The sequence below is a fragment of the Mrakia frigida genome (genome assembly GCF_051309035.1).
Source record: "Mrakia frigida strain ATCC 22029 unplaced genomic scaffold BDY24scaffold_22, whole genome shotgun sequence".
Classification (NCBI taxonomy): Eukaryota; Fungi; Basidiomycota; class Tremellomycetes; order Cystofilobasidiales; family Mrakiaceae; genus Mrakia; species Mrakia frigida.
The window spans coordinates 564,212-584,216 of NW_027481259.1; the positions used below are offsets into that span (position 1 = coordinate 564,212).

The window sequence follows — 20,005 nt, forward strand, 5'->3', positions numbered from 1 at the left end:
CTTCCCGCTCTCGTTCTTTCCTTCTTCGGCTCTTTGTTCGTGCAAGCATCGATAAAAAAAAAGAGACCCAGACGCAGTCAGATGAGAAGATAGATAGATAGATAGATAGATAGATAAATTAGTCGCTAAGATAATCGAGGAGTAGAAGCCAGTCTGAGCAACACAACAGTTCGAGAAAGGAGAGAGAAGGAGATAGGACGCGACGGGAAGGGAAGAGTGAGAGGGAAGGAGAGGGAGAGAGAAGGCTACAAGTAGCTGATGCAAAGGTGAGGAGTGAAGGGGTAGGAAGGGAAGTGAAGTGATGTGAAGGGGTAAGAAGTCTAGGGTAAATGAAAGAAGGAAAGAACCCAAAAAAAGAGAGCGAAAAACGAAGAACGACGAGAGAGGAACCGGAGATGAAAAACAAGAAAGAAACTGAGAAAGACTGACTCCCTGAGCCTCCGGCGTCTACTGTCCATGAGTACTGCTACTCATGGGATCCGAGAACCTGTGGTATTGGGCGAACGGGTCCTCCGAGACTGAACTCTCGTTGCTGACGGGTCGGATCGTCCCGATGGCTGGCGAGTGAGGAGGAGGAGGAGGAGGACCTCCTACTTGTCGGATGGAAGGGTTGGGTGGAGGCGAGTTGTTGGAGGAGGGTTGGTGCGTGGGGGGGTTGAAGGGTTCGGTGGGAGGGGAGCTGTGAGGACGTGGAAACGAAGGGAAAACAGGTCAGGTTCGGAGTCGAGAGAGGTGAGGAGTAAGAGGGACGAGAAAATTGAAGGATTGGGACAGTAGACTCACGAGTAGTAGATAGCCGACGAAGCAGGGTACCCGAGCCCTTCCAAATCCTCTCCACCTCTCACATAATCAAAGCTCTGACCGGTCCTCCTCCTTCTCTCCTCATCCTCCTCCTCGTCCTCATCCGCATCCACGAAACTCTCATCCCCATCCTCCAACTCCTCCTCCCTCGTACTCGTCGAAGGTCTCGGGCTGAGATGCGAAATGGTAGGGATCCTCTCCCTCGAAGGGATCAGACGCGGACGAGGTCGAGACGACGACGTTGGGGACGTAGGGTTGGGAGGTGTGGCAGGAGGAGCGAGGAGTTGAGCGGACGAAGCCAGTCCGACTTCGTTGGCGTCTTGGTGGAAGGAGTACGGGTGGGAGGTGGAAGCGTGAAGGAGATCCGAGTGGTTGTCGGAGGAGTGGGAGGAAGAGAAGGACTCGTTGGCGTTTCGGGTTTCTTCGTCGAGGGTTGGGAACCCAGTTGGGTGGGAGGAAGGGTCTCCGAATCTTGACAAGGGGGAAGTGACGGATCCTCCGAACGAGGTGGAGTCCTGACTGTTGGAGAAGCCGTCCGACTGGCTCTCGGACGCTCGAGCGCCGGCCGCGAGGGTGGCGAGTTGATGTCTCGACTGTCCAGGAGTGGAAGCGTCCGCGAAAGCCGAAGAAGCCGCTATGGAATTGACGGTTTGGTCCCTTTCGAGTTGAGCTGCTGGGAAGACTGCCGAGGTAGGGGTGTGTCGGTTGACGAATCCGTTTCGAGGTCGAGGGTTCGAGTCCGCTCCCGCTCCGACTGCGAGTCCTGCTGCTGCTGCTCCAGCTGCCACGTCCCGCTCGCTGTTCCACCTGAAGCTCCTCTCACTCTCCCACGACGCTCGACTCTCCCCATCTCCTCCCACACTCGAGAACGTCGGACTCGACGAGATGCTTCCCTCCCTTCCTCTCGTCGTTCCCGTCTCCCGACTAGGTCTAGGGAACCCTGCTCCCGCTGCTCCACCCACCAGCCTCACTCCAAACGGCACTGGATCGTTCCCATCCACATCCTCCGCCGAGATCTGATCCCCTCCTGCGCTCATCCCAGAGAAGAAGCTGGCGTCGCTGTCGCTCCTGGGGAGCGTCCTCGAGATCCCGGAAAGGTCCTTCTGAAGCTTCGACTCGTTGAGCTGCTGCTGGTGGTTACCGGTAGAGACGCTGTCCTCGTCCTCGGCGACGTCGGCGTGAGCAGCTCGAGAGGACCCGAACATCCCTCTCATGAGATCGAGACGACGAGGACGATCCTTCTTCGTAGGGGACTTGGGAGCGCCAGTGGGAGTGGTCGTTCCAGGGAGGTTGAGAGCCGAGAAGGGAGGGATGGCTCCGAGGAAGGGTTTCTTGATCTTGGAAGGAGAGTCGAGGCCGTAAGGGTTGTTCCTCGACGACGTCGAGAGGTGTCTTCCGTTGTTGAAAGGATCGTTTCCTGCTCCGAGATCGATGTTGGCCATCTCTCCGTCCTCCTCCTCGCCGGGAGGTTTCTTCTCGTGCTGGTAGGCTGCCGCGGCTGCGATCCTGGACCTGTTTCGACGACGACGGATGCAGCAGCAGAGGACGAGGAGGACGAGGAGACCGATGAGGAAGAGGCCTCCGAGCGTGGCTCCGATGGCGATCTTGGCTGCCGTGGAGAGACCTGAGGATCCTCCTACGACGGCTCCAGCTGAGGAGGAAGCGGATGCGGTCGAAGAGGAGGAAGCGGTGGAAGGGACGTGAACGGCTCCTTGAACGACGACTCCGAGGGAGAGGATTCCTGCCAATCCTGTCGAAGGATCTGTTGCGGTGACTTGAACCTCTGCTTGGTCGTAGGAGGTGGATCCTGGAACTGTTCCTGAGAGCTCTCCGGAGGAGGTATCGAACTTGAGCCAGTCTCCGACCTCGGTTGGAGAGAAGGTAGCCGAGAGGGTTGTGGTTCGATTGACGAGGTACTGGGAGATGGAGGTGGTGAAGGAGGAGTTGGCTGTAGCGGTGAGGTTGGGAGTGACGAAGGTGGTGAAGGGGAAGGGAACGATGGAGAGAGGGAGAGTGGAAGCGATGGAGACGTTGGTTGAGATGGAGGTGAAGGTGATCGGGAGTTCGATGGGGATGGAGGTTCCGTTGATGAAGCTCGAAGGTGGAGTTCCTTGGAGGGTGAAGTCGGACCTGTAATGAAAAGGAATGAAAAGAGTTTGATGAGCTAAACGCGTTTGCGAGGGAGAACTGGACGCGACAAACGAGGACGAAAAGAGGGAAAGGGAAAGGCGGACTCACTCGTCAAAGCTCAACCACTCGTATCCCGTCAGCACCACCACCGCCGACACTTCCTCCCTCGTCACGTTCAACCCATCCAACCTCAACCCTCTCGTAGCCACCGATCCATTCACAATCGCGCTCCCAGCAATTCCTCTGACCTCTCCCAGATCCTCCACCAGATCCAACGCGTGAATCCCAACCTCGATGTTCAACGTCTCCCTGATATCCCCAAACCCTTCCATCTCGCTTCCAACCATGACGACATCCCAGCTCCCCGTCCCAGGAGCGACTCCGTAGAAGGTAGCGGTGGTGTTGTCGAAGGTGAGCCAGGAGGGCAAGGAGGTCGAGGTGGTGGTGAGAGCTCCGTAGTGGATTTTGGCTCCTGAGGTTGAGAGGACGGTGGAGAGGACGAATCCGAGGGAGAAGGAGTAGTAAGGGTGAACAAGGACTCCTCGAGCTGAAGGAAGACGGATGGCGGAGGAGATGGAGACGGTGTTGTTGAGTTGAGTCGAGACGGGAGTAAGGAGGAGAGGAGGAGAGGTCGAGACGACGAGGAGGGTGAAGACGGAGGTTTTGTTGCTGGAAGAGAAGGGAGTAGAAGGATGGATGGTTAGCTTTTGAGATCTTCTATAGAAGTACGAGTATATGCTCGATACAGGAGAACCAAAAGAAGTCAAACGAAGGGAAAGAAAAAAGGAAAAGAGCTCGACTCACAACTCTCCATCCATGGCGACGACCTTGACTCTACTCCTTCCCTCATCGAACGACGTAGGAACCCCAGCGAAAAGTAGACTCTCCTCGTTGAAGACGACCCACTTGGGAAGACCCGTCACGTCGTAAGAGAGAGTGTTGCCCAAGTCGGAAGCGAAGGTTCCTTGGAGGAGAGTAAAGTTGAAAGGGTTTCCGACGTGAGCGAGAGGAGGGAACTGATCCTCGATAGGGTAGACCAGAGTAGGGTAGGAAGAAGTTGTAATGGTTTGAGCGAGGATAGAGAGAGGAGAGAAGGCGAGGAGGGAGAGGAAGAGGGTGGTGGTGAAGGTGAACATCCTTGGGAGGCGAAGGAAGGGAAGAAGGAAGGGAAGGAAGGAGACGCGAGGATTGCGATGTCGACCGGTCGACTTGGAAGAGAAAGAAGGGAAGGTGGATGACTTGAGTGTCGTCGATGTAGTAGGAGGGAGGAGGGAGGAAGGAAGGAGACCACGCTGAGGAGAACTTCGACTTCAGGAGAGGAGGAGGAGGGGCGGGAAGCAGATGGAGGGGAAGAAGAAGGGAGAGGTCGAAAAGTGAGCTTCAGAGGTGCGAAAGGGGGAACACCCGCAGTTGAGCTTTTCCTTCCCTTCGCTTTTCTTTCGCGAAAATTTGTCAAGTCAGCTGTCTTCGTCAGAGGCATCGCGACGGGCCTGTGCAAAAAATGAGCCCAAAAAAGGAAAGGGGAGGGAGAGAACGCGTCCTGAAGAGGACAGCCATTTTCCTCGAAGCTCACACCTCCGACGCGTCAGAGACAGTTCACTCTTGCCTGTGTTCTTTCCTTTCCTCCCTCCCTCCCTCCCTCGCTAGAGCCATTAGTGAGTTGTATCGTATCCTAGATCGTGAAATAGTACAGAGATGGAACGAAGATGGTGCTATCAGTACATACAACATAACGCAGAGGAGAGGAGAGAAGGAAGGGAAGGAACGACACACGCGTCGAAGGAAGTGATCGACGAGAACAAGCGAACGAGAAACGAGGATCAAAGCTTGACGAGATTACCACTTGATATAGATCGCGAGGGAAGACAAGGCCATCAGTCAGTCAAAGTCTATTTCCTCGTTCCGAGGAAGAGCGAAGGTTTTCAAACGGGAAGGAACTCACGTATTCGACATGTCGGTACTCAACGATGGAAGCTTGCTTGGTCGAAGCTCGTTTCTTCTTCTCAGCAGCCCACTTCTTGATCCTGAGAGGAAGGTAACCAAGGAGTGAAGAGAGGTCAGCTTCGGTGGTGAGGAGAAGGTGCGAAAGGAGAGTGGGGGAGAAAGACAGGGACGAACCAAACCTCCATCTTGTCCCTCGATTTCTTGGTGCTGACGTTGACGGTTGGGATCTAAACGAGACGAGAAGGTGAAGGGGTAGTAAGTAGGTCGAAAAACGATGTTAGAAGAGCCGAACAGAAGGACTGACCATCTTGGGCTCGCCAGGGACGGACAGAGCGAAGCAAGTCAACTCGAAGAAGCTCGAGTGCTCAGAGTCTGGCGAAACGAGAAAATCCGAGTCAGAAATCCAACGGTCAAGTCTCCGGTCTCAACCTTGAGGTCAAAACAAACAAGGTCGACTCACAAGGAACCCCAAACATCACGACCGTCTCACTACTCCCTCTCGTCGGCATCAACTCCCTCGCGTCGAACGACGTCGCCTGATCTCTAGCGATGAGAGCCTTAATCTCAGGGTTAGTGCTCGTTCCTTTGGTAGGCGTGAAAGTCCATCCTGTAGGTCGGTAACCCAAGATCCTGTCGTAGGAGAGGTGATAGCGCTCGAGGTAGTTCGAGAGACCTTCGTGGCAGATCTCGCCGAGAGGAATGAGGTGGACCTGGCTCTGTGAGAGGAACGATAAATGGGACGAAGAAGAAGTAGGGTCAGATACGAAAAGGAGAGAGAAAGAGAGAGACGAGGAAGGGAAGACGAACCTCAGAGGATCGAAGAGTCATCAGCGCTGTGAGAGCAGGATCGTCCGTCTGAGCATCAATGTAGGCTCGTTTGCGAGGTTCGGCGTAAATTCTGGTTCCGAGTCGTTGGGCAATGCCTGAAGAAGAAATGAACGCGAAAAGAACGCGTCGGGTCAGTCTTCCGTTGGTCCGTCGACGAATGAAAGAAGACGAGACTCACCTTTCGCCAACCTCTCCTTTCCTACGCTGTATGTTCCCACGACCACCAGAGTCCGCTCTCCCTTGATCCTCTCCTTCATCTCCCTCTCCTCCTTGTCTGCATCGTTCTCTGTGGTTCTCAGCCAACCAGAGACTCCTCCTCCTGCCTTCGCCGTCGAAGGTTGGTGAGGAAGGCGACCTCCTCGAACGATGGAGTGGGTGAGTTCGGCGACGGAGGAGATGACGACGGGCTGAGGAGGGAAGCAGTACTGAGGGTTGAGGTAGGTGGTATCGAGGTAGACCTGAAAGAGAGTGAGGAAGGAAGGAGTGAGCTGAAGGAGGATGGGCGAAGAGCGAGAAGGTCGAGACGAACCTCGTCGAGAGCAGCTTTCTTGATAGCGGGATGGAGGACCATTTGGGGAGAAGCTCTGAAAGAAGCAGGGGAAAACTGGTCAGTTCGTGACTGACAATGACTAGACGAGAGGGAGAGAAAGGAACGGACCTAAAGTCTCCACAATGAAGGTATCTCCAGATCCTGCTCGATCCGATAAACTTTGGCGGATACGGTGAGTCTCCAGCGTGAACTGTTCGTTTCCCTTCGAAGAGGAAGATCGACGACCCAGGGCCTGTTCGAAAGAAGGAGCAGAAGGAGGGTCAACTCGGCTCGTCGTCGCGTCGAGGAGAAACGAAGAGAAACTCACAATGATTCGCCGAGATCATCGTACAGACCACTCCTCCAGTGTCGGGAAGAACCGTAGGGGTGTCGTACGGAAGGACCTTGACCCACTTCGGATCGACCTTGAGGTTTCGGATGACGAGGTTGGCGGTAGTTTCTGGAGAGGAGGGAACGAGAAGGTCAGCCTCGAGAGAAAGGAGACAATAATCAGAGGGACTCACGAGAGCAGTAGATGGGTCCATTCTTCCATGCTTTGGAAAGGTTCGTGTAGTGATCCGAATGAGCATGGCTGAGAAGGTAAGTCGTGACGTGAGGAACAGCTCCGTAACGGAACGCGTCGACGGCGATGGGCATTCCTAGATTTCGAAGACAGGGACTCAGGTCAGCTTCGTCGAATAGCAGAAGATCGAAAGGCATTGACGCTTACCTGTAAGAACCTGTTCAAGGGAAGAATCGAAGAAGAGATTTCCCAGTCAGCTTGGACGCGTCGACAGAGGTGAGCGCGAGGAGAGACAAACCTTGAAGAACGGAGCCTTTCTCCTCTCCCCGTAAGCAATGACTTTACCCCCTCTCTTGATGCTCTGATCCTCCTCGGCGTCCTTCCAGAGCTCGTCCTCGTGCTGCTTGTCCTTCGACATGAGGATGGCGAACGCGTCTCGTTTGGGAGGAGGTTGGCGAGGAGGAGGGGGTGATGGAGGTCGAGCGAGGACGTGTTGGAAGGAGGATATCGACCGGAAGGGTTTGGAAGGCGATGCAGCATGCTGTAAGTGCACGTATCAAATCCGAGGTCAGTTTCGAGTACAGAAGGAAAGGAGAAGGAACAAAGACGAACCTCCTCTTCCTCGTCGTCGTCTGCAATCATGACCTCGTCCGCGTAGCCTCTGAATCCCTCGTCAAACTCGTCCTCCTCTCCCTCTCCCAGACCATCCTCCAGATCTTCCTCTCCAGGATCGTCCTGCTCTCCCTGCTCGTCGTCTTCAGCGTTCCAGCCTCCCTCGTCGTCGAAGTCTCCGAAACCAAACTCGTCCTCGTCGAGATCGAGATCGAGATCGATGACCTGAGGCAGATCGGCTGGCTTCTGTGGTATGAAGAGGCGACCTCGGGTTGGATTCGAAGGTCCAGCGACGGCAGAGGGTTGAAGGGCTGAGGGGAGGAGAGGAAGTGGAAGTGGAAGGGGAGGAGGGTGTTTGAGAGCGGACGGCTGGTGTTGGTGTACGTGGTGGTCCTCCCACTTCTGACACGACGTCCTCGAAGCTCCAACTTGATCTTCTACAGACTCCATCAAGGCGTCGAACTCGTTTAATTCTAGAATCCCATCGTCCTCGTTTTCGTCGTCGATGAAAGGAGGGTCTGAATCGACTTGAAGCTGGACCTCCTCCTCCTTCGCCTTCCCTTTCTTGAGCTTGACCTCCTCCTGCAACGAATCGGGTAAATCTATTATCCTCTGCTTGATCTCCTTCCTGATCTCCTTCCCTTTCCCCTTGATATCTGCTGCTGGTTGCTGAAGGAGAACGACGTCCTCGTCGTCGGAAGAGTCCAAGAGGCAGACGGGGTGATTCGCCGAGCTCCCTTCCGTCTTGACCTTCTTCTTGAGCGGCGGTTTCGACGAGGAAGAAGCGGAAGGGGATCCTTTGGAGAAGAAGGAGAGGAGAGTGTTGGTTTGAGTAGGGAGAGTACGTTTCTTGGCCATCCTGGGAGCAAGGGAGGAAAGGAGGGAGGAGTGGGTGGTCGGTGGAGGTGAGCTCGAGAGTTGAGCTCATCGTCGATACTTCTCCTTTTCATTTGGTTCCGCTTTTTCAGTATTTGGCTGGACTCGGTTTTCTGTAGAGGGACAGCCTTCACTTCTAGACACTTTCGATGCGGTTTTTTTTTTCGGGAGCTCGAGACGAAATCTGTGAGAACCAAGAACTTGTCGAGTTGACCTCCAACCAACTCCTTCACCTCAGGCTCCTCCTCTCCTTCCCTTCCCCTTCTCTCCCTTCCTTCTTGCCATGGATCCCAACAAAAAATACCCTCATCTCCTAGAGTTAGGAGTTCGAGCGGGTCTCTTTGATCCTTACATCAAAGCAGGTCGATTTAAACCAGAAGAACCCGAGGAGTTTGCTGAACTTTGTGAGCTTCACTTCTCCTTCCTTTCCTTCCTTCAAGCCCACCTTCCTCCCTCCCTTCGCTCCCCCTCCTCTCCTCCCAGGAGTCATCCCGCATACTGACTCAGCTACGCTTCCTTCGCTTCATGTTCTCGTTCAGTCGGACCCGCTAAAGGCTGGGCAGCAGTTCGTTCATCTCCCTTCTTTCTCCTCCTCCTCCTCCTCGTCTTTCCTCCCCTCTCTTCCGTCCCTTTCCCTCTCCTCTGCCCTTCCTCGCCCATCTTTCGTCCACCTGTTCAAACCCAGCACTCGCTGCTAGGACTGCCGCTGTGTCATCTTTCCTTCCTCTTCTGAACGACAATCCCTGCCTAGTGACTCAAAGAGAAACGAGCTGACCTTCGACCTTCGCTTCTTTCCTTTCCTCCCACGTTCAGATCGGAGTCTTCGCCGGTATCCTCCCTCCTGTTCTGAACCATGAGTACAGGACCCGCCGAGCCGTCAAAGCAGGTTTCCCCGGTCTTAGGCCTCAAATGCGTTGGATGTTCCTCGCCATCCCTTTCTCCAGTTTCCTCACCGCCAGCGTCGTCCACAAAGTCTTTGGCGCGTACGCGACGAACGCTTGGTCCAAGTACGTTCCTTTCCTTCGCTCCTGATACTCCTTCGTGGATATACACCTCCATCTGGACTTGAGAGGTCCTCGATCACGCACCAACTCCCCCCGAAGGAAGCGAAGAACTCGAGCTCACAATCCTCCCTCCCTTCCTCCGTCTCTTCACCAGAGAACACCCCGAATACACTCCTGAACAAGTCCTCGACAAAGTCACTCTCTTCTACGCTGTCTCCGACTACTCCAGGGATCCCAACATGGCTCGTCCGCCTATTCGAGCCGAGGCAGGAAGCAACGTTCTCGGACGACCGTCGAAGGACAGCGAGAGGGCTGCCAACGCTGCTATCGCATCGGAGTTTAGGAACGAGAGTCCGTTCAAGACTGGGAAATAGATTGTAGGGGTTTGTATTAGAGGTGGTTTTTGAGGTTGGGGTTTTGGGGGAGGTTGGGTCGACGAGGAAGAGGAGAGAGGTGGAACGGGTTCGACGCGAGGTTTCGAGGTGAGTCTCAGCTTCTCCTCTTCTTTCGTTCAGTTCATGACGACGGGGTTTTGTAGACAAGCCTCCAGTGTTCAGTACTGACCCATATCCTCGTTTTCCCCGTCTTCTTCTCTTCTGCGTCGTTCCGTCGTCGCACCAGGTCGAGCTCGGACACCGACGCGTCTCTCCTCCAGCTCCTCCCCCTTCGCTCGTCACCCACCTCGGATCCACCTCATCCCTCTTAGAAGGAATACATATGTTTGTTTGGTTTTGGTACTTGTTTTTTTTTTTCAGCTTTCGTTTCGCTTTAAGTTCGCTTTAAGTTCGAATCTCAACTCCCTTCTCAAACAGGCTCGAGAGAGTAGTCTCCGGCGAGTGCGACGCAGATTCGAACACGTCGCGAAGCCCCCAACTCCCTTCCCTTCCGTTCCCACAACTTTCTTTGAAATCTTTTCCTACCGAACCGTTCAACCACTCTAACACATACTCGAGGACACCCGTGCCGAGTCGCTTTCAGCACGTCCGCCAGCCCCGACGCGTTGCGTTGGGTCTCCCGTCCTTTCTCTCTATCTATCTCTCTCTCTCTCTCTCTCTCCTCTCTCTCTCTCTCTCCAAACTCCAACGAGTATCTTCGACAATCACGACTCAGAATACAGCCCAGGGGGCGGGTCCGTTCGTTTTTTTCTTTCTTATGTTTTCCGAGTTGAGCTCGCGACGCTCCTTTCTTTCGTTCCGCTCGTTTTGGTTTCGTAAAAGTCATCAAAAAATAGAGAGAGAGAGAGAGATTAGAACCCAAGCCGATAATCTAGCCCATCTTTAAACAGAAAGGTCTCATCGCAGCGTCCCTCCCAGCTTTGAGAACATCGATCTGCCGCCGCTCAAAAAAACAAACAACAACAACTCCGGGTCATCAGCTTTCGTCCTCTCCTCCCCTCAAGCAAAACTGAACGAAAACGTAAACGTGAACGTGAACGTACATCCTCGACCCGCCAGCCCGATTCATAGCGCTCATCGCAGCTTCCTCCAGAGCGCTTTGGGTCAACGACGCGTCTTGTTTTTTTCGTTCGAAACGACACAACGAAGGTCAGCTCTTCAATTCCTTCCCCTCTCCTTCAACAGGAAAAATGAGAAGAGAAGGGAAGAGAAGAGAAGAGAGGGGAGGGAAGAACTCACTAGACAAGTCTGAAAAACTACTCGTCCCACTCCCTACTCCACGCGTCGGACTCGAAGGAGTCGGGGAGACGTCCTGTTCTCGTTCCTTCCCCTTTGAACCACCAGCACCAGCACCACCACTCTCCAATCCTCTATATAATTCTCGCTCGTTCTGCTGCTGCTGCTGACCCCGAGCCGCCGTCGGGGCCGAAGGCAACGAGAACGCTCCTCCTCCGAGCGACGCGAGCGCTCGGAGCTGATCTGTTACAGATGGGAGGGGTGCGATGGTTGTTGAAGGGGAGAGGATGGCTGAGGTATAGACGGGGGAGGTTGAGGAGGAGGAGGAGGAGGAAGTTGAGGAGGAGGTGGAGACGGAGGAAGAAGAAGAGGAGGAGGAGGGACGACGGTGTTGGGTTTGAACGGGAGGTTGAGGAGGAGGAGGTGGTGGTGGTGGTGCTGGAATTGGGGTTGGAGTTGGTTTGGATACTGGTGGTGGTGATGTTGCTGGTATAGAGACGCTCGGCTTCGATTGCTGCTGTTGCTGCTGCCAACCAGCCTTGATCAAAGGAGAGTTCGTCGCGGTCCTCTCGTCTCCTCCTCCCTCTCCCTTCTCCCCCATGATCCCTCCCTTCTCAGCACCCCTCCCATTCCCTTGAACGCCAACAACAGCCATCGAATTCCCCTTCCCTCTCGCACCACCACCCTTCCCTCTCCCCCCGGCCTTCGGATCCAACCTCAACGCCTCGAGCTGCCTCGCCAGCCTCGCCTTCGCTCTGTACAGCAGGATCGGGATCGGGGTTTCAAGGGATTCGGATAGGAGGGACCCTGGATAGAGATAAGAGATAAGAGATAAGAAAGATAAGAAAGATAAGATGAGATGAGATGAAGATGAAGATGAAAACTCCCAACTTGGATTCGGAGAAAGGGCGAGAGCTCACAATCGACGTTCCCGACTCCTCCTCCTCCTGAGGAGGCGGCTTGCGATTGATCCAGGACCGAATTGAGGATGAGTTCTTTTTCGGGGTCCCAGGAGGTCTGGGTGGGGGCGTTTCGTTCGTTAGCCGACGATATGGAAGCGAGAAGCGAGAAGCGACGAGAGGGAAGGAAGGGGACGGAGGGTCAGCTCGACCCGACTCTCCTTTCCTTCCTTCGCTTCCCTTCCTTCTGAGGATGAGGAGAGTGAGAAGCGGCACTTACCGGAGCAGGAGGATCTACGAACCCTTCCGGTCTATCGAAAGGGAGAAGAAGGACGAGATGGGTTTCAGGGGGAGGAGGTTGGTGAGGCGACATATCGTTCGTTCGTCGCCGTTGGGGAACTCGTGCGAGCTCAACCCTCCCTCCTTCCGTTCTTTCGGTTTCAGTCTCCTTGGTGACTGACCCTGACCTCTTCCTCACTTGCTTTTTCTTCTGAAAGCAAGTTCGAAAGCAGGAGAGCGGTATTACTAAAAGTAGATCGTAAAAAAAAAGTTCAAGAGAGAAACGAAAGAAAGGGCCAACGAAACGAAAACGAAAACGAAAACGAAAACGCGAGCACATCACGACTTGAGTGTTGTTTCGCTCCCTCGCTCCCTCCTCCTCCTCCTCCTCTCCAAGCAACTGTAGGTATGTATGTACGCAACGCCAAAACTATTTACTCGGCCTTCTTCTCCTCAGCAGCAGCCTCAGGGACGAGCGAATCCCTGCCAAAAAAGCGAAAAACGCGTGTGAGCTCTCGTCTCACTCCCATCTCTTCCACCTTCTCTTCGTTCTTCCTCCTCCCCCCTTACAACCTTTCTTCCCCCCCTCCCCACCTCAATCCTCGCCACACAGACAGTTTGAAGGACCTGTTTCACTCACTCAGTAGCCTTCGTCTCCACCCCTTCGTCCGCAACCTTCTCCTCGGTCTTCAACTCCTCCACGGCAGCGGCAGGAGCGACGGCGGTCTCTTCCTCCTCGGCTTTGGGCTCATCGGCGGCGGCGGCGCTGCAGCACATGAAGGAATATACACGCGAAGTGGGAGGGAGGGAAAGGTCAGCTTGTGAGTGAGCTCGAAGCTTGGACGAGCTCGCTCGTAACGAGATGAGATGGAGAAGAGAGCGAAAGGGACGAAGAAACTCACGCAGCAACAGGCTCCTCCTTAGCCTCGACAACAGCCTCCTCCTCCTTCTTCTCCTCCTCCTCCTCAGCAGCAGCAGCAGGGGTAGGCTCAGACTCCTCAGCAGCGGCAGGAGCAGCGGTCGTGGTGGACGAGTTCTTGTCCCGAGCGTCCTCGAAAGCGGCCTTGAAGAGACCGGCGTCTGTTCAACGAACGAACCAGAACGAACCAGAGTAGGTCAGAAGGAGAAGAACGGAGAGGGTGGGTGGGAGAATGGGAAGGAGAAGGAAGAGGGTGAGGTGAGAAGTGGACGACGGACGCACTGTCAGAGTTGGCGAATCGAATAGCCAGAGTCTCCTGGGTAGGCTCTCCGTCCGAGACGTCGGCGGAAACGTTCCAGACCCAAGATCGATCGGATCCGATGTTGGGAGCGAGGTTCATGTCGCTGCTGACTGCAAAACGTCCAAGGGCGAAAGAGAGCGAAGAGAAGAGAAGAGAAACCAAAACGAGGTCAGCTAGCTACTCCCTTCCTTTCCCCTTCCGACTCCCTCCTCGCTTGAGACCATGGCGAGAGTTGAACGAGGAACTAGAATCCGAGATTGAAAAAGGAAGGGGGCAACTCACCAATATGGTTGGCACAGACCTTGAGGGTCTTGTCCCTCCTCATGACGAGACGAATCTTTCCTCCCGCCTGAGGGGAGAGGATCTTGACCTCTCCGGTTCCTCGTTCCTTCCACTCGGAAGCGGGCTTGTCGAATCGGAAGAGCTTGGCTCGCCTGAGAAGAACATCGAACACGTTTACAGCAAGATCAAGCAAAGAGAAAGAGTCAGCTTCGAAGGAGAGAGCTGGGGAAAGAGAAGCGAAGGAGAAGGAGAAGGAGGTGGGTGTGGGACGCACATCTTGAAGAGGACGATATCTCCTTCCTCTCCGGTGGAGACGACGACCTGCTCGGTGAGCTTGTGGACGGGCTCGAACTGAGGATCGACCTCCTGTAACGAATCAAGCAAGAAAGAAAGCAACGGAGGGTCAGGTTGAGGGAGATGGGGAGAGGAGGGAGGAGAGAGAGGAAGGTGAAGGAACGAAAGGACGAGGGTCGAGCGCGTTGGGTTGATTTTTTTGCTTTCCTCGTCGAGCGAGGGTCGAGCTCCTCGGAAGGAGTTTCGAGGGAGCTTTGGGATGCTGGAGGAACGTCCTAGCGTCCTCCAAGTGGATCTATGGGTGGGTGGGACGAGGGAAGGGAAAGGATCTCCCTTGGTCGAGCTTCCACCTCACCTCACCTCCCTTCTCCTTCCCTCCTCCTCCTTCCTCCCTTCTCGATCCCAAAGAAAGTGGATGTGTTACTTACGGGAGCTCCAGATTGTTCTTCTTCAGCCATGGTTGTAGATTAAAGATGTAGGGAAAGGGGGTGGGGGTAGAAAAGGTGGGAGGGAGGTGGTGGTTTGGGATTCGAAGTCAATCTTGAATCACGCTCGTCCTCCTCCTTTCGCTGGTGGTCTCCTAACGACCAGCATCCAACTTAACTTTTCTTCTCAGCCTCACCATCACCAGCAGCAGCACCACCGCCACCATCTCCATCTCTAAAACCAGCAGCTCCTAGATCTCCAGCACCACCACCACCACCACCAGCACCTTCTCTCCTTCCTTCCCTCCCTCCCTCCTTCCCTCTCGCGATATGCCCAAAGTCATCTCCCGAGCCGCCATCAGTTCCTCCAACGACGCAGCTCCTACAGCATCCGCTCAAGCCGTCCTCAAAACGTACTACTGTCTGTGTGGAGAGTTCTTGCTCGTGATAGATAAAGCGTTGGATCTCTTGCCGAGACGACCGTGAGCTCCCTTCGTTCCTTCCCTCTCTTCCTCCCTCCCTCGACTCCTTCTTTTTTTCTTTCGAGCTCTTCTATCATCGAAACTGACCTCTTTCTTCAACCTTCTCGCTCGCCGTATTCCGCTCGGTCGCTCTCAGAATCGACGGCTCGATCGTCGTCCGCTGCAAACCCTCCCCTCCTTCCTCCACTTCCAACCCGTCCAACTCGTCCACTCCTTCGCCTCCAAGAACGTTCAAGCTCAACTCGGTAGACGGAGGCAAAGTGTTTGTGAAACGGTTAGCCTTTTATCCTTTGTTTCTTTTTCCCCAAATCCAATCCGTTCCTTTCTCTCCTCGTTTCGTTTCGTTTCGAGCTCACACCCTCTCTCTCTCCTTCCCTCGTCTCCCTCGTCTCCCTCCTCTCCTCCTCTTCTCTTCCTCTCCCCCGCAGCGAACCCAACCTCCTAGAACCGCACCACCTCCTGCTCTGCTCTCGCTGCACGACGCCCATAGGCTACCAGTGCACTCCCCCGCCCGTCAAGTCTGGAAGATGGCTCTACTTGTACTGGGGAGGGATGACTGAGATTCAAGGACAGGTGCCCGAGGAGGCCTGGGAGGGAGAGGAGGAGGTGAACAGGGAGAGTGCCAGAGGAGGGGAGGTGATGGTTTGAGGGAGGGGAGAGGGAAGGGACGAGGGAGGGAGAGAGGGTGGACGTTCGTTAACGGGTTTTCTTGTTTGCATGGCTGTTGAGCTCTGCTCGGGTTGTAGTTTCTCTCTCGAGAAAGCTTTCTCTGGTCGAGAGAGAGGAAGAAAAGAAAAGAAAAGCGAAACGAGACGCGAAACGAGACACGAAAACGAAAAACGAAAAACGCGTCTCTCCCATCCCTCTCTCCCTCTTTCCTTCGTTTCATCTCTCGTCGCTCGTGAACGAAAAGAAAACATAAACCATCGAACCCCACGAGAACTATCTTACGATCGCTCGTCAAACAACCTCTCGAACCCTTCCTTCCCAGGCTCAGGTTGGAGCCAGTTCTTCTCGCTGCTCGTTCCAATCAACGCCGAAAAACCAACGCATCCTCGTCAGCTTTCTCTCTCTCTCTCCTCCTCCTCTCTCTCTCTCGAAAAAAAGAAGGGAGAGGTCTGTACATACTCGTAGATCGCTCCGTGTTCCTGTTACAATTTGAACAGAGGAGGTGGGAGGGGAGAGGAGGAGAGAGTGAGTGAATCAGACGCGTCGAACGAACGGAACGAAAGGGAAAGAAAGAAAGAAAGAAAGAAAGAGAGAGAGAGAGCGAGAGATAGGAACGCACAGGCGACTCGATCATATGAAACGTATAGATGAACCTCGATTGATCCCCCCTGTTGGCTTCCGATTTATGAATCACAGACCCTGTCGAAAAAAAAAAACCCCCAACGAGCGTCAGATCCCTCGAAACGCGTCGTCCCAAGCAGCTCAACGCACGCATGGAGAGACCAAGAAAGCTGACACGAAAGGACTCACCATGGATCAAAACCAACGTCCCTTCCTCGCACGGCTCAGCTACAAACTTGCTCTCGTCCCACACAGGCTCAGGCTCGTCGAGAAGAAGCGTTTCGAATCCAGTGCCTCCGTCGGGGAGACGAACGAACCGTTCTCGGATGCGACCCGAGTTGAGTTTGTGCGAGCCGGGGAGGAACCACTGCGAGAAAAAAGAAAGTGGGGGAGAGGGAACGGGAGGAAGTGAGATTGGGAGGGAAGGGAGGGAGAGAGAGAGGGAGGGAGGGAGGGAGACGGGAAAACGAAACCAACCAAACACCCATTGGTGAGAGTACAAGGTTCCAAAGCGAACCAGAACCCTACGGCTGTAGGTTCAGGGTGGGTGTAGAGGAAGGTGGAGTCGTTGTGGATGGGGACTGTTGATCAACGACGCGGCGAGGAGGAGAAGGGAGATGAACGCGAGTCAGCGAGTCGACTCTCGCACTCGAGCAGAAACGAAACGAAACGAATCCGTTCGTTCATGTTGAATTGAATCGGAGAGCGTACCTTTCCCTCCGATCTTGGGATTCTTGCAGATGATCATGCTCTGCAAGACCTGAGGGTCCTTGTGCACTCCTAGTTCTCGAGCGAGGGTCTTGAGACGAGGGTTGTCGAGCGTGAAGTTGCGATAGACTGGGTCGAGGTAGTGGAGACCGTGACCGATCTTGTTGATCGAGTTGGATTTACTGTAGGTTGGAAGAAGCTTGCCTGAGTGGATGAAGGGGTGAAGGGTGAAAAAGGGGAGGAGGAGGGAGAGGAGAGAGAGAGGGAGGGGGGGAGGGAGGGAGAGGCGTGAGCTTGATGGGTTCGGATGAGAGCGGATGAGCTGGTACTTAGGGGAGATGAGAAGCGAGGAAGACTTGAGCTGACCTTCTGGACTGACTGCTCCTTCCTCGAAGAAGAATCGGATGTCTGGAAGCGAGAGAAGAGAGAATCAGCGAGCCGAGAGAGGAAGAGGAGGAGGAGGAGGAAAAGGAAGCTCACCAGAACCACTCTCCAAAAAGTACTTATCGCCCACATGCTTGTCCTTCTCGCTATCCTTGGTAGTGAAGCGGGTCATGGATTCGGGGATCGTGAAGTTTTCAAGCAGGGAGCGGGCTTGCTCGAGGAGGGTGGTGGTTTCGACGGGGGAGACGAAGGAAGGGAGGACGAGATAACCATCTCGGTCGAACTGAGAGTAGAAAGAGACGAAGGAGGCAAGTCAGCGAGCTTCTTTAGAGGTGTAGAGGAGAGTAGAGGAGTAGACTCACCTTCTCTAGCTGTTCAGGAGTGAGCATAGGCGTAGACATAGCTTGGAAGGAGGGAAGATGGAGTCGGGGAGGGAAAGACGAGTCGAAGCTCACCTCGTGGATCTCTTCTCTTCGACGGACGAGATCGAGCTCGACTCACCCCTCAGAAACTTTCCTCTCAGCTTCTCCGACTCGCAGAAGGATACCATTCGTTAGATCAGGATCAAAGAAGAGAAAGAGAGAGAAAGACAAAATCAAACGCGACCCCAGCAACCACCACCTCAAAGCAACCCTTCGATCAACCCAATCGCCTCAGCGAACAACTTGAACTGCTCGGGGTTGAGGCTTATCCCCTTCTTCCCCGGCTTCTCCTCTTGAGTAGACTTGTCGGTGTAGTATTCTGAACGAAAATGGGTCAAAGAGGAGGGGGGTCAGCAGGAAGATTGGGTGGGGAGAAGGGAAGGAAGAGTTGAGCGAGCTCACCTCGGATGTCGACCAACGTCTTCCCCTTGTACTCAGAGATCGAAACCCTCTTGGATCCACCGAGCTGACCAACCAGAAGCAAGGAGGTAAGAGCGGGCTCTCGTCTTGTTTGAGCTCGAGAAGGAAGCGATCTGAGATGAAGAAACCCACCTCGATGTAAGGGAACCCGTCGTCGTTCGTTTGGACCTCAGGTCCTCCTTTCGATCTGGACGATCCTTCAGCAGATTTTCGAGGTTTCTGCTCAATTCCAGATGAGCCTCCGAGTCAGCTTCTATCTCCATCCGATTTCCTCCCAGAGGTGAGATGGAAGAAGCGAAGGAAGGGGACGAACTTTGGCTGCAGGCTTCTTCTTCTCCACCTCCTTCACCTGGGTCTTCTTGAAGTTGGGTTCGATCTTCTTCTTGGGAGCAACCTTCTTGGGTTTCAAGTCCTCCTCAGATCCATCTTCTTGGTCGTCGTCGTCCTGGGTTGGAAAAGAAGGGAGGCCAGGAACGGTGTGAGCTCGCTCGAGCGGAGACGGGAGGGAGGGAGAAGGGAAGAACGAGCTCACCTCTCGGAGTTGATCTTCGTCGTCCTGCCAGATGGAAGGAATCGAAACAGAAAGATCAGTATTCGGAGATCAAGAATAGAGTGGGGAGAGGTACGAACGCTATCGTCGTTTGTTCGTTTGGCCATTGTCGTCGTTTGTGGGGGGGGGAACGAAAAGGTCGAGCTCATCTCGTTTCGTCCCTTCCAGCTCGCCAGGAGGGGAAGACGCGTCGCCAACGCGACTGTTTTTTGCTGTTTTCCCGTTCTCTTCATTCGGGTCGAGTTCGAGAGACTTAAGTGGAGAGTCAGATATTTGCATTAGTTCAGAGAATATCTGTCGAGGAAAAGACAGCGAAAGAGCATCATCGCTCGCCGACCCCTCTTTCCCCTCCGCGTCGAGTCAACTTCTACCCTTGGATTTCGCTCTCGACTTCAAACCACCACCTTCTCTCACACCTCAAAAGATGAAGCTCTCCCTCCTACCTCCCTCTCTCATCTCCTTCCTCCTCCTCTCCCTCTCTATCGGACCAGAAACCACCACCGCTCGTCGATCATCGTCCAACCTCTCGACCTTCACCCTCCGCTCCGACCCTTCACCGCCGTCGAACTTCAAACGGCAGGATCCCTACGATGCTTCCTTTCCCAGCTTACCATCGACGATGGGAATGATCTATCCGGATCCATCGGAGACGCTTTATGCTGGTGAGCTTTGGTGGTCAACAAACGCGTGAGGCCTCGATGCTTCGAGTTCGAGCTCATTTTCCTTCCTTCCTCTCCCTCTTCCCCTTCGTGCTCGTTCAGGCCAGACGATCTCGATAGGATTTCTCGATCCTCCAGCAGCTCAGAATGAAACTCTCGCTGGGGTGTTCAGACTCGTCACACCAACTTTGACTTACTCTAATCGAACGTGAGTCTTTTCCCACTTCCCTCCCAGGATCCCGTTGGTCTCTCCCTCCTACCTCTCCGCCCCGTTCGTCTGTGGGTGATCACTCCGAAGTCGAAAGAGCAGCAGCTGACCTCGCTGCTTTCGTTCTACTCGTTCCATCTCGACACGCAGAACTGTCGTCCTCGAACCCTGGGGATCGCTCTCGATGACCGCTCCTCCCGATTCCTACTACCCTCCTCGACCTCGACAAGGCTGGTGCACCGTAACCCTGTTTCCGAGGGATGTGCATGTCCGAAACTTCCTGATTCCTACAGGATTAGAGGACGATCAAGTTCGATTCTCGCTCAACGTCACCTGGGGACTTCCGAGCTACGTTCGTCCCGTTCTCTCTTCTCGACAGTGAGAGCTCCTGCTGAGGCTTCTTATTTATCCTCGCAGAACGGCGACGACAAGAGCACGAACTGCTCAAATCCAGCTCAGCTGTACAAAGCGTTTTTCCTCGTTCGTCCTGCGTCGCGTCGCGTCTCACTTTCGCCCCCCTTTCCTCTCGTCAACTGCTCCCTGACTCCCCTTCTTTCGTCCCCTTTCTTTCAACTTCAGTCTCATCTCCTCCAAATCTCACCCGT

General features: G+C 54.4%; 9 protein-coding genes across 9 annotated transcripts; 3 read left to right on the forward strand and 6 right to left on the reverse strand.

Annotated features, from left to right (window-relative positions):
* Window positions 1-118: 118 nt before the first annotated feature.
* AXL2 (Axl2p) lies at window positions 119-4,334 on the reverse strand. Its single transcript, XM_076641205.1, has 4 exons — window positions 3,736-4,334; window positions 3,040-3,600; window positions 784-2,931; window positions 119-679 (listed from the first exon to the last, which is right to left on the reverse strand). Exons 1-4 carry the CDS (start codon window positions 4,065-4,067, stop codon window positions 448-450), a joined length of 3,273 nt encoding a protein of 1,090 aa, XP_076495268.1. The 5' UTR covers window positions 4,068-4,334; the 3' UTR covers window positions 119-447.
* Window positions 4,335-4,528: 194 nt separating this feature from the next.
* Window positions 4,529-7,000, reverse strand: PSO2 (DNA cross-link repair protein PSO2). The gene is made up of 12 exons (XM_076635930.1): window positions 6,963-7,000; window positions 6,757-6,891; window positions 6,561-6,692; window positions 6,362-6,485; window positions 6,233-6,287; window positions 5,882-6,161; window positions 5,683-5,798; window positions 5,336-5,591; window positions 5,180-5,247; window positions 5,050-5,102; window positions 4,874-4,955; window positions 4,529-4,773 (listed from the first exon to the last, which is right to left on the reverse strand). The coding sequence occupies exons 2-12, from the start codon at window positions 6,887-6,889 to the stop codon at window positions 4,768-4,770; spliced, it is 1,305 nt and encodes a 434-aa protein (XP_076495269.1). The 5' UTR covers window positions 6,890-6,891; window positions 6,963-7,000; the 3' UTR covers window positions 4,529-4,767.
* Window positions 7,001-8,461: 1,461 nt separating this feature from the next.
* Window positions 8,462-10,003, forward strand: BDY24DRAFT_394674 (uncharacterized protein). Its single transcript, XM_076641206.1, has 5 exons — window positions 8,462-8,647; window positions 8,783-8,808; window positions 9,057-9,250; window positions 9,402-9,729; window positions 9,869-10,003. Exons 1-4 carry the CDS (start codon window positions 8,527-8,529, stop codon window positions 9,619-9,621), a joined length of 561 nt encoding a protein of 186 aa, XP_076495270.1. The 5' UTR covers window positions 8,462-8,526; the 3' UTR covers window positions 9,622-9,729; window positions 9,869-10,003.
* A 444-nt stretch (window positions 10,004-10,447) lies between these two features.
* Window positions 10,448-12,289, reverse strand: BDY24DRAFT_442779 (uncharacterized protein). The gene is made up of 4 exons (XM_076644713.1): window positions 12,058-12,289; window positions 11,799-11,895; window positions 10,882-11,685; window positions 10,448-10,758 (listed from the first exon to the last, which is right to left on the reverse strand). The coding sequence occupies exons 1-4, from the start codon at window positions 12,148-12,150 to the stop codon at window positions 10,619-10,621; spliced, it is 1,134 nt and encodes a 377-aa protein (XP_076495271.1). The 5' UTR covers window positions 12,151-12,289; the 3' UTR covers window positions 10,448-10,618.
* A 134-nt stretch (window positions 12,290-12,423) lies between these two features.
* Window positions 12,424-14,391, reverse strand: BDY24DRAFT_394680 (Ran-binding domain-containing protein). The gene is made up of 7 exons (XM_076641207.1): window positions 14,281-14,391; window positions 13,833-13,924; window positions 13,559-13,710; window positions 13,258-13,386; window positions 12,959-13,136; window positions 12,697-12,822; window positions 12,424-12,539 (listed from the first exon to the last, which is right to left on the reverse strand). Exons 1-7 carry the CDS (start codon window positions 14,308-14,310, stop codon window positions 12,491-12,493), a joined length of 756 nt encoding a protein of 251 aa, XP_076495272.1. The 5' UTR covers window positions 14,311-14,391; the 3' UTR covers window positions 12,424-12,490.
* Window positions 14,392-15,904, forward strand: BDY24DRAFT_394682 (uncharacterized protein). The gene is made up of 3 exons (XM_076641208.1): window positions 14,392-14,759; window positions 14,896-15,033; window positions 15,188-15,904. Exons 1-3 carry the CDS (start codon window positions 14,608-14,610, stop codon window positions 15,405-15,407), a joined length of 510 nt encoding a protein of 169 aa, XP_076495273.1. The 5' UTR covers window positions 14,392-14,607; the 3' UTR covers window positions 15,408-15,904.
* On the reverse strand, window positions 15,662-17,633 carry BDY24DRAFT_394684 (phytanoyl-CoA dioxygenase family protein). The gene is made up of 9 exons (XM_076641209.1): window positions 17,504-17,633; window positions 17,238-17,424; window positions 17,124-17,165; window positions 16,761-16,961; window positions 16,527-16,630; window positions 16,239-16,416; window positions 16,048-16,127; window positions 15,888-15,907; window positions 15,662-15,776 (listed from the first exon to the last, which is right to left on the reverse strand). Exons 1-9 carry the CDS (start codon window positions 17,540-17,542, stop codon window positions 15,707-15,709), a joined length of 921 nt encoding a protein of 306 aa, XP_076495274.1. The 5' UTR covers window positions 17,543-17,633; the 3' UTR covers window positions 15,662-15,706.
* A 47-nt stretch (window positions 17,634-17,680) lies between these two features.
* Window positions 17,681-18,755, reverse strand: BDY24DRAFT_394685 (transcriptional coactivator p15/PC4 family protein). The gene is made up of 6 exons (XM_076641210.1): window positions 18,614-18,755; window positions 18,516-18,539; window positions 18,297-18,428; window positions 18,116-18,202; window positions 17,966-18,029; window positions 17,681-17,882 (listed from the first exon to the last, which is right to left on the reverse strand). The coding sequence occupies exons 1-6, from the start codon at window positions 18,680-18,682 to the stop codon at window positions 17,764-17,766; spliced, it is 495 nt and encodes a 164-aa protein (XP_076495275.1). The 5' UTR covers window positions 18,683-18,755; the 3' UTR covers window positions 17,681-17,763.
* A 202-nt stretch (window positions 18,756-18,957) lies between these two features.
* Window positions 18,958-19,782, forward strand: BDY24DRAFT_416659 (uncharacterized protein; the record flags this gene model as incomplete). The annotated part of the gene is made up of 4 exons (XM_076643614.1): window positions 18,958-19,195; window positions 19,295-19,400; window positions 19,428-19,463; window positions 19,551-19,782. 4 exons carry the CDS (start codon window positions 18,958-18,960, stop codon window positions 19,780-19,782), a joined length of 612 nt encoding a protein of 203 aa, XP_076495276.1.
* Window positions 19,783-20,005: the final 223 nt, after the last annotated feature.

Coding starts and splice junctions, on each gene's coding strand:
- AXL2 (XM_076641205.1), bottom strand. CDS start 4,067: ATGTTCACCTTCACCACCACCCTCTTCCTCTCCCTCCTCGCCTTCTCT. Junction 3,601..3,735: donor GTCGCCATGGATGGAGAGTT/GTGAGTCGAGCT, acceptor CTTCTCTTCCAG/CAACAAAACCTCCGTCTTCA. Junction 2,932..3,039: donor GAGTGGTTGAGCTTTGACGA/GTGAGTCCGCCT, acceptor TTTTCATTACAG/GTCCGACTTCACCCTCCAAG.
- PSO2 (XM_076635930.1), bottom strand. CDS start 6,889: ATGCCCATCGCCGTCGACGCGTTCCGTTACGGAGCTGTTCCTCACGTC. Junction 5,799..5,881: donor AAAGGAGAGGTTGGCGAAAG/GTGAGTCTCGTC, acceptor TTTCTTCTTCAG/GCATTGCCCAACGACTCGGA. Junction 5,103..5,179: donor TCCCTGGCGAGCCCAAGATG/GTCAGTCCTTCT, acceptor CGTCTCGTTTAG/ATCCCAACCGTCAACGTCAG.
- BDY24DRAFT_442779 (XM_076644713.1), bottom strand. CDS start 12,150: ATGTCGCCTCACCAACCTCCTCCCCCTGAAACCCATCTCGTCCTTCTT. Junction 11,686..11,798: donor AGGAGTCGGGAACGTCGATT/GTGAGCTCTCGC, acceptor ATCTCTATCCAG/GGTCCCTCCTATCCGAATCC. Junction 10,759..10,881: donor TAGTTTTTCAGACTTGTCTA/GTGAGTTCTTCC, acceptor GAAAAAAACAAG/ACGCGTCGTTGACCCAAAGC.
- BDY24DRAFT_394684 (XM_076641209.1), bottom strand. CDS start 17,542: ATGTCTACGCCTATGCTCACTCCTGAACAGCTAGAGAAG. Junction 17,425..17,503: donor CTCCTGAACAGCTAGAGAAG/GTGAGTCTACTC, acceptor TTCTACTCTCAG/TTCGACCGAGATGGTTATCT. Junction 15,777..15,887: donor GAACACGGAGCGATCTACGA/GTATGTACAGAC, acceptor TGGAACGAGCAG/CGAGAAGAACTGGCTCCAAC.
- BDY24DRAFT_394680 (XM_076641207.1), bottom strand. CDS start 14,310: ATGGCTGAAGAAGAACAATCTGGAGCTCCC. Junction 13,387..13,558: donor GGTCTGTGCCAACCATATTG/GTGAGTTGCCCC, acceptor GACGTTTTGCAG/TCAGCAGCGACATGAACCTC. Junction 12,540..12,696: donor GTGGAGACGAAGGCTACTGA/GTGAGTGAAACA, acceptor CTTTTTTGGCAG/GGATTCGCTCGTCCCTGAGG.
- BDY24DRAFT_394682 (XM_076641208.1), top strand. CDS start 14,608: ATGCCCAAAGTCATCTCCCGAGCCGCCATCAGTTCCTCCAACGACGCA. Junction 14,760..14,895: donor GATCTCTTGCCGAGACGACC/GTGAGCTCCCTT, acceptor GGTCGCTCTCAG/AATCGACGGCTCGATCGTCG. Junction 15,034..15,187: donor GGCAAAGTGTTTGTGAAACG/GTTAGCCTTTTA, acceptor TCTCCCCCGCAG/CGAACCCAACCTCCTAGAAC.
- BDY24DRAFT_394674 (XM_076641206.1), top strand. CDS start 8,527: ATGGATCCCAACAAAAAATACCCTCATCTCCTAGAGTTAGGAGTTCGA. Junction 8,648..8,782: donor CGAGGAGTTTGCTGAACTTT/GTGAGCTTCACT, acceptor GTTCTCGTTCAG/TCGGACCCGCTAAAGGCTGG. Junction 9,251..9,401: donor GCGACGAACGCTTGGTCCAA/GTACGTTCCTTT, acceptor TCTCTTCACCAG/AGAACACCCCGAATACACTC.
- BDY24DRAFT_394685 (XM_076641210.1), bottom strand. CDS start 18,682: ATGAGCTCGACCTTTTCGTTCCCCCCCCCACAAACGACGACAATGGCC. Junction 18,203..18,296: donor AGAAGAAGCCTGCAGCCAAA/GTTCGTCCCCTT, acceptor GGAATTGAGCAG/AAACCTCGAAAATCTGCTGA. Junction 17,883..17,965: donor GACGTTGGTCGACATCCGAG/GTGAGCTCGCTC, acceptor ATTTTCGTTCAG/AATACTACACCGACAAGTCT.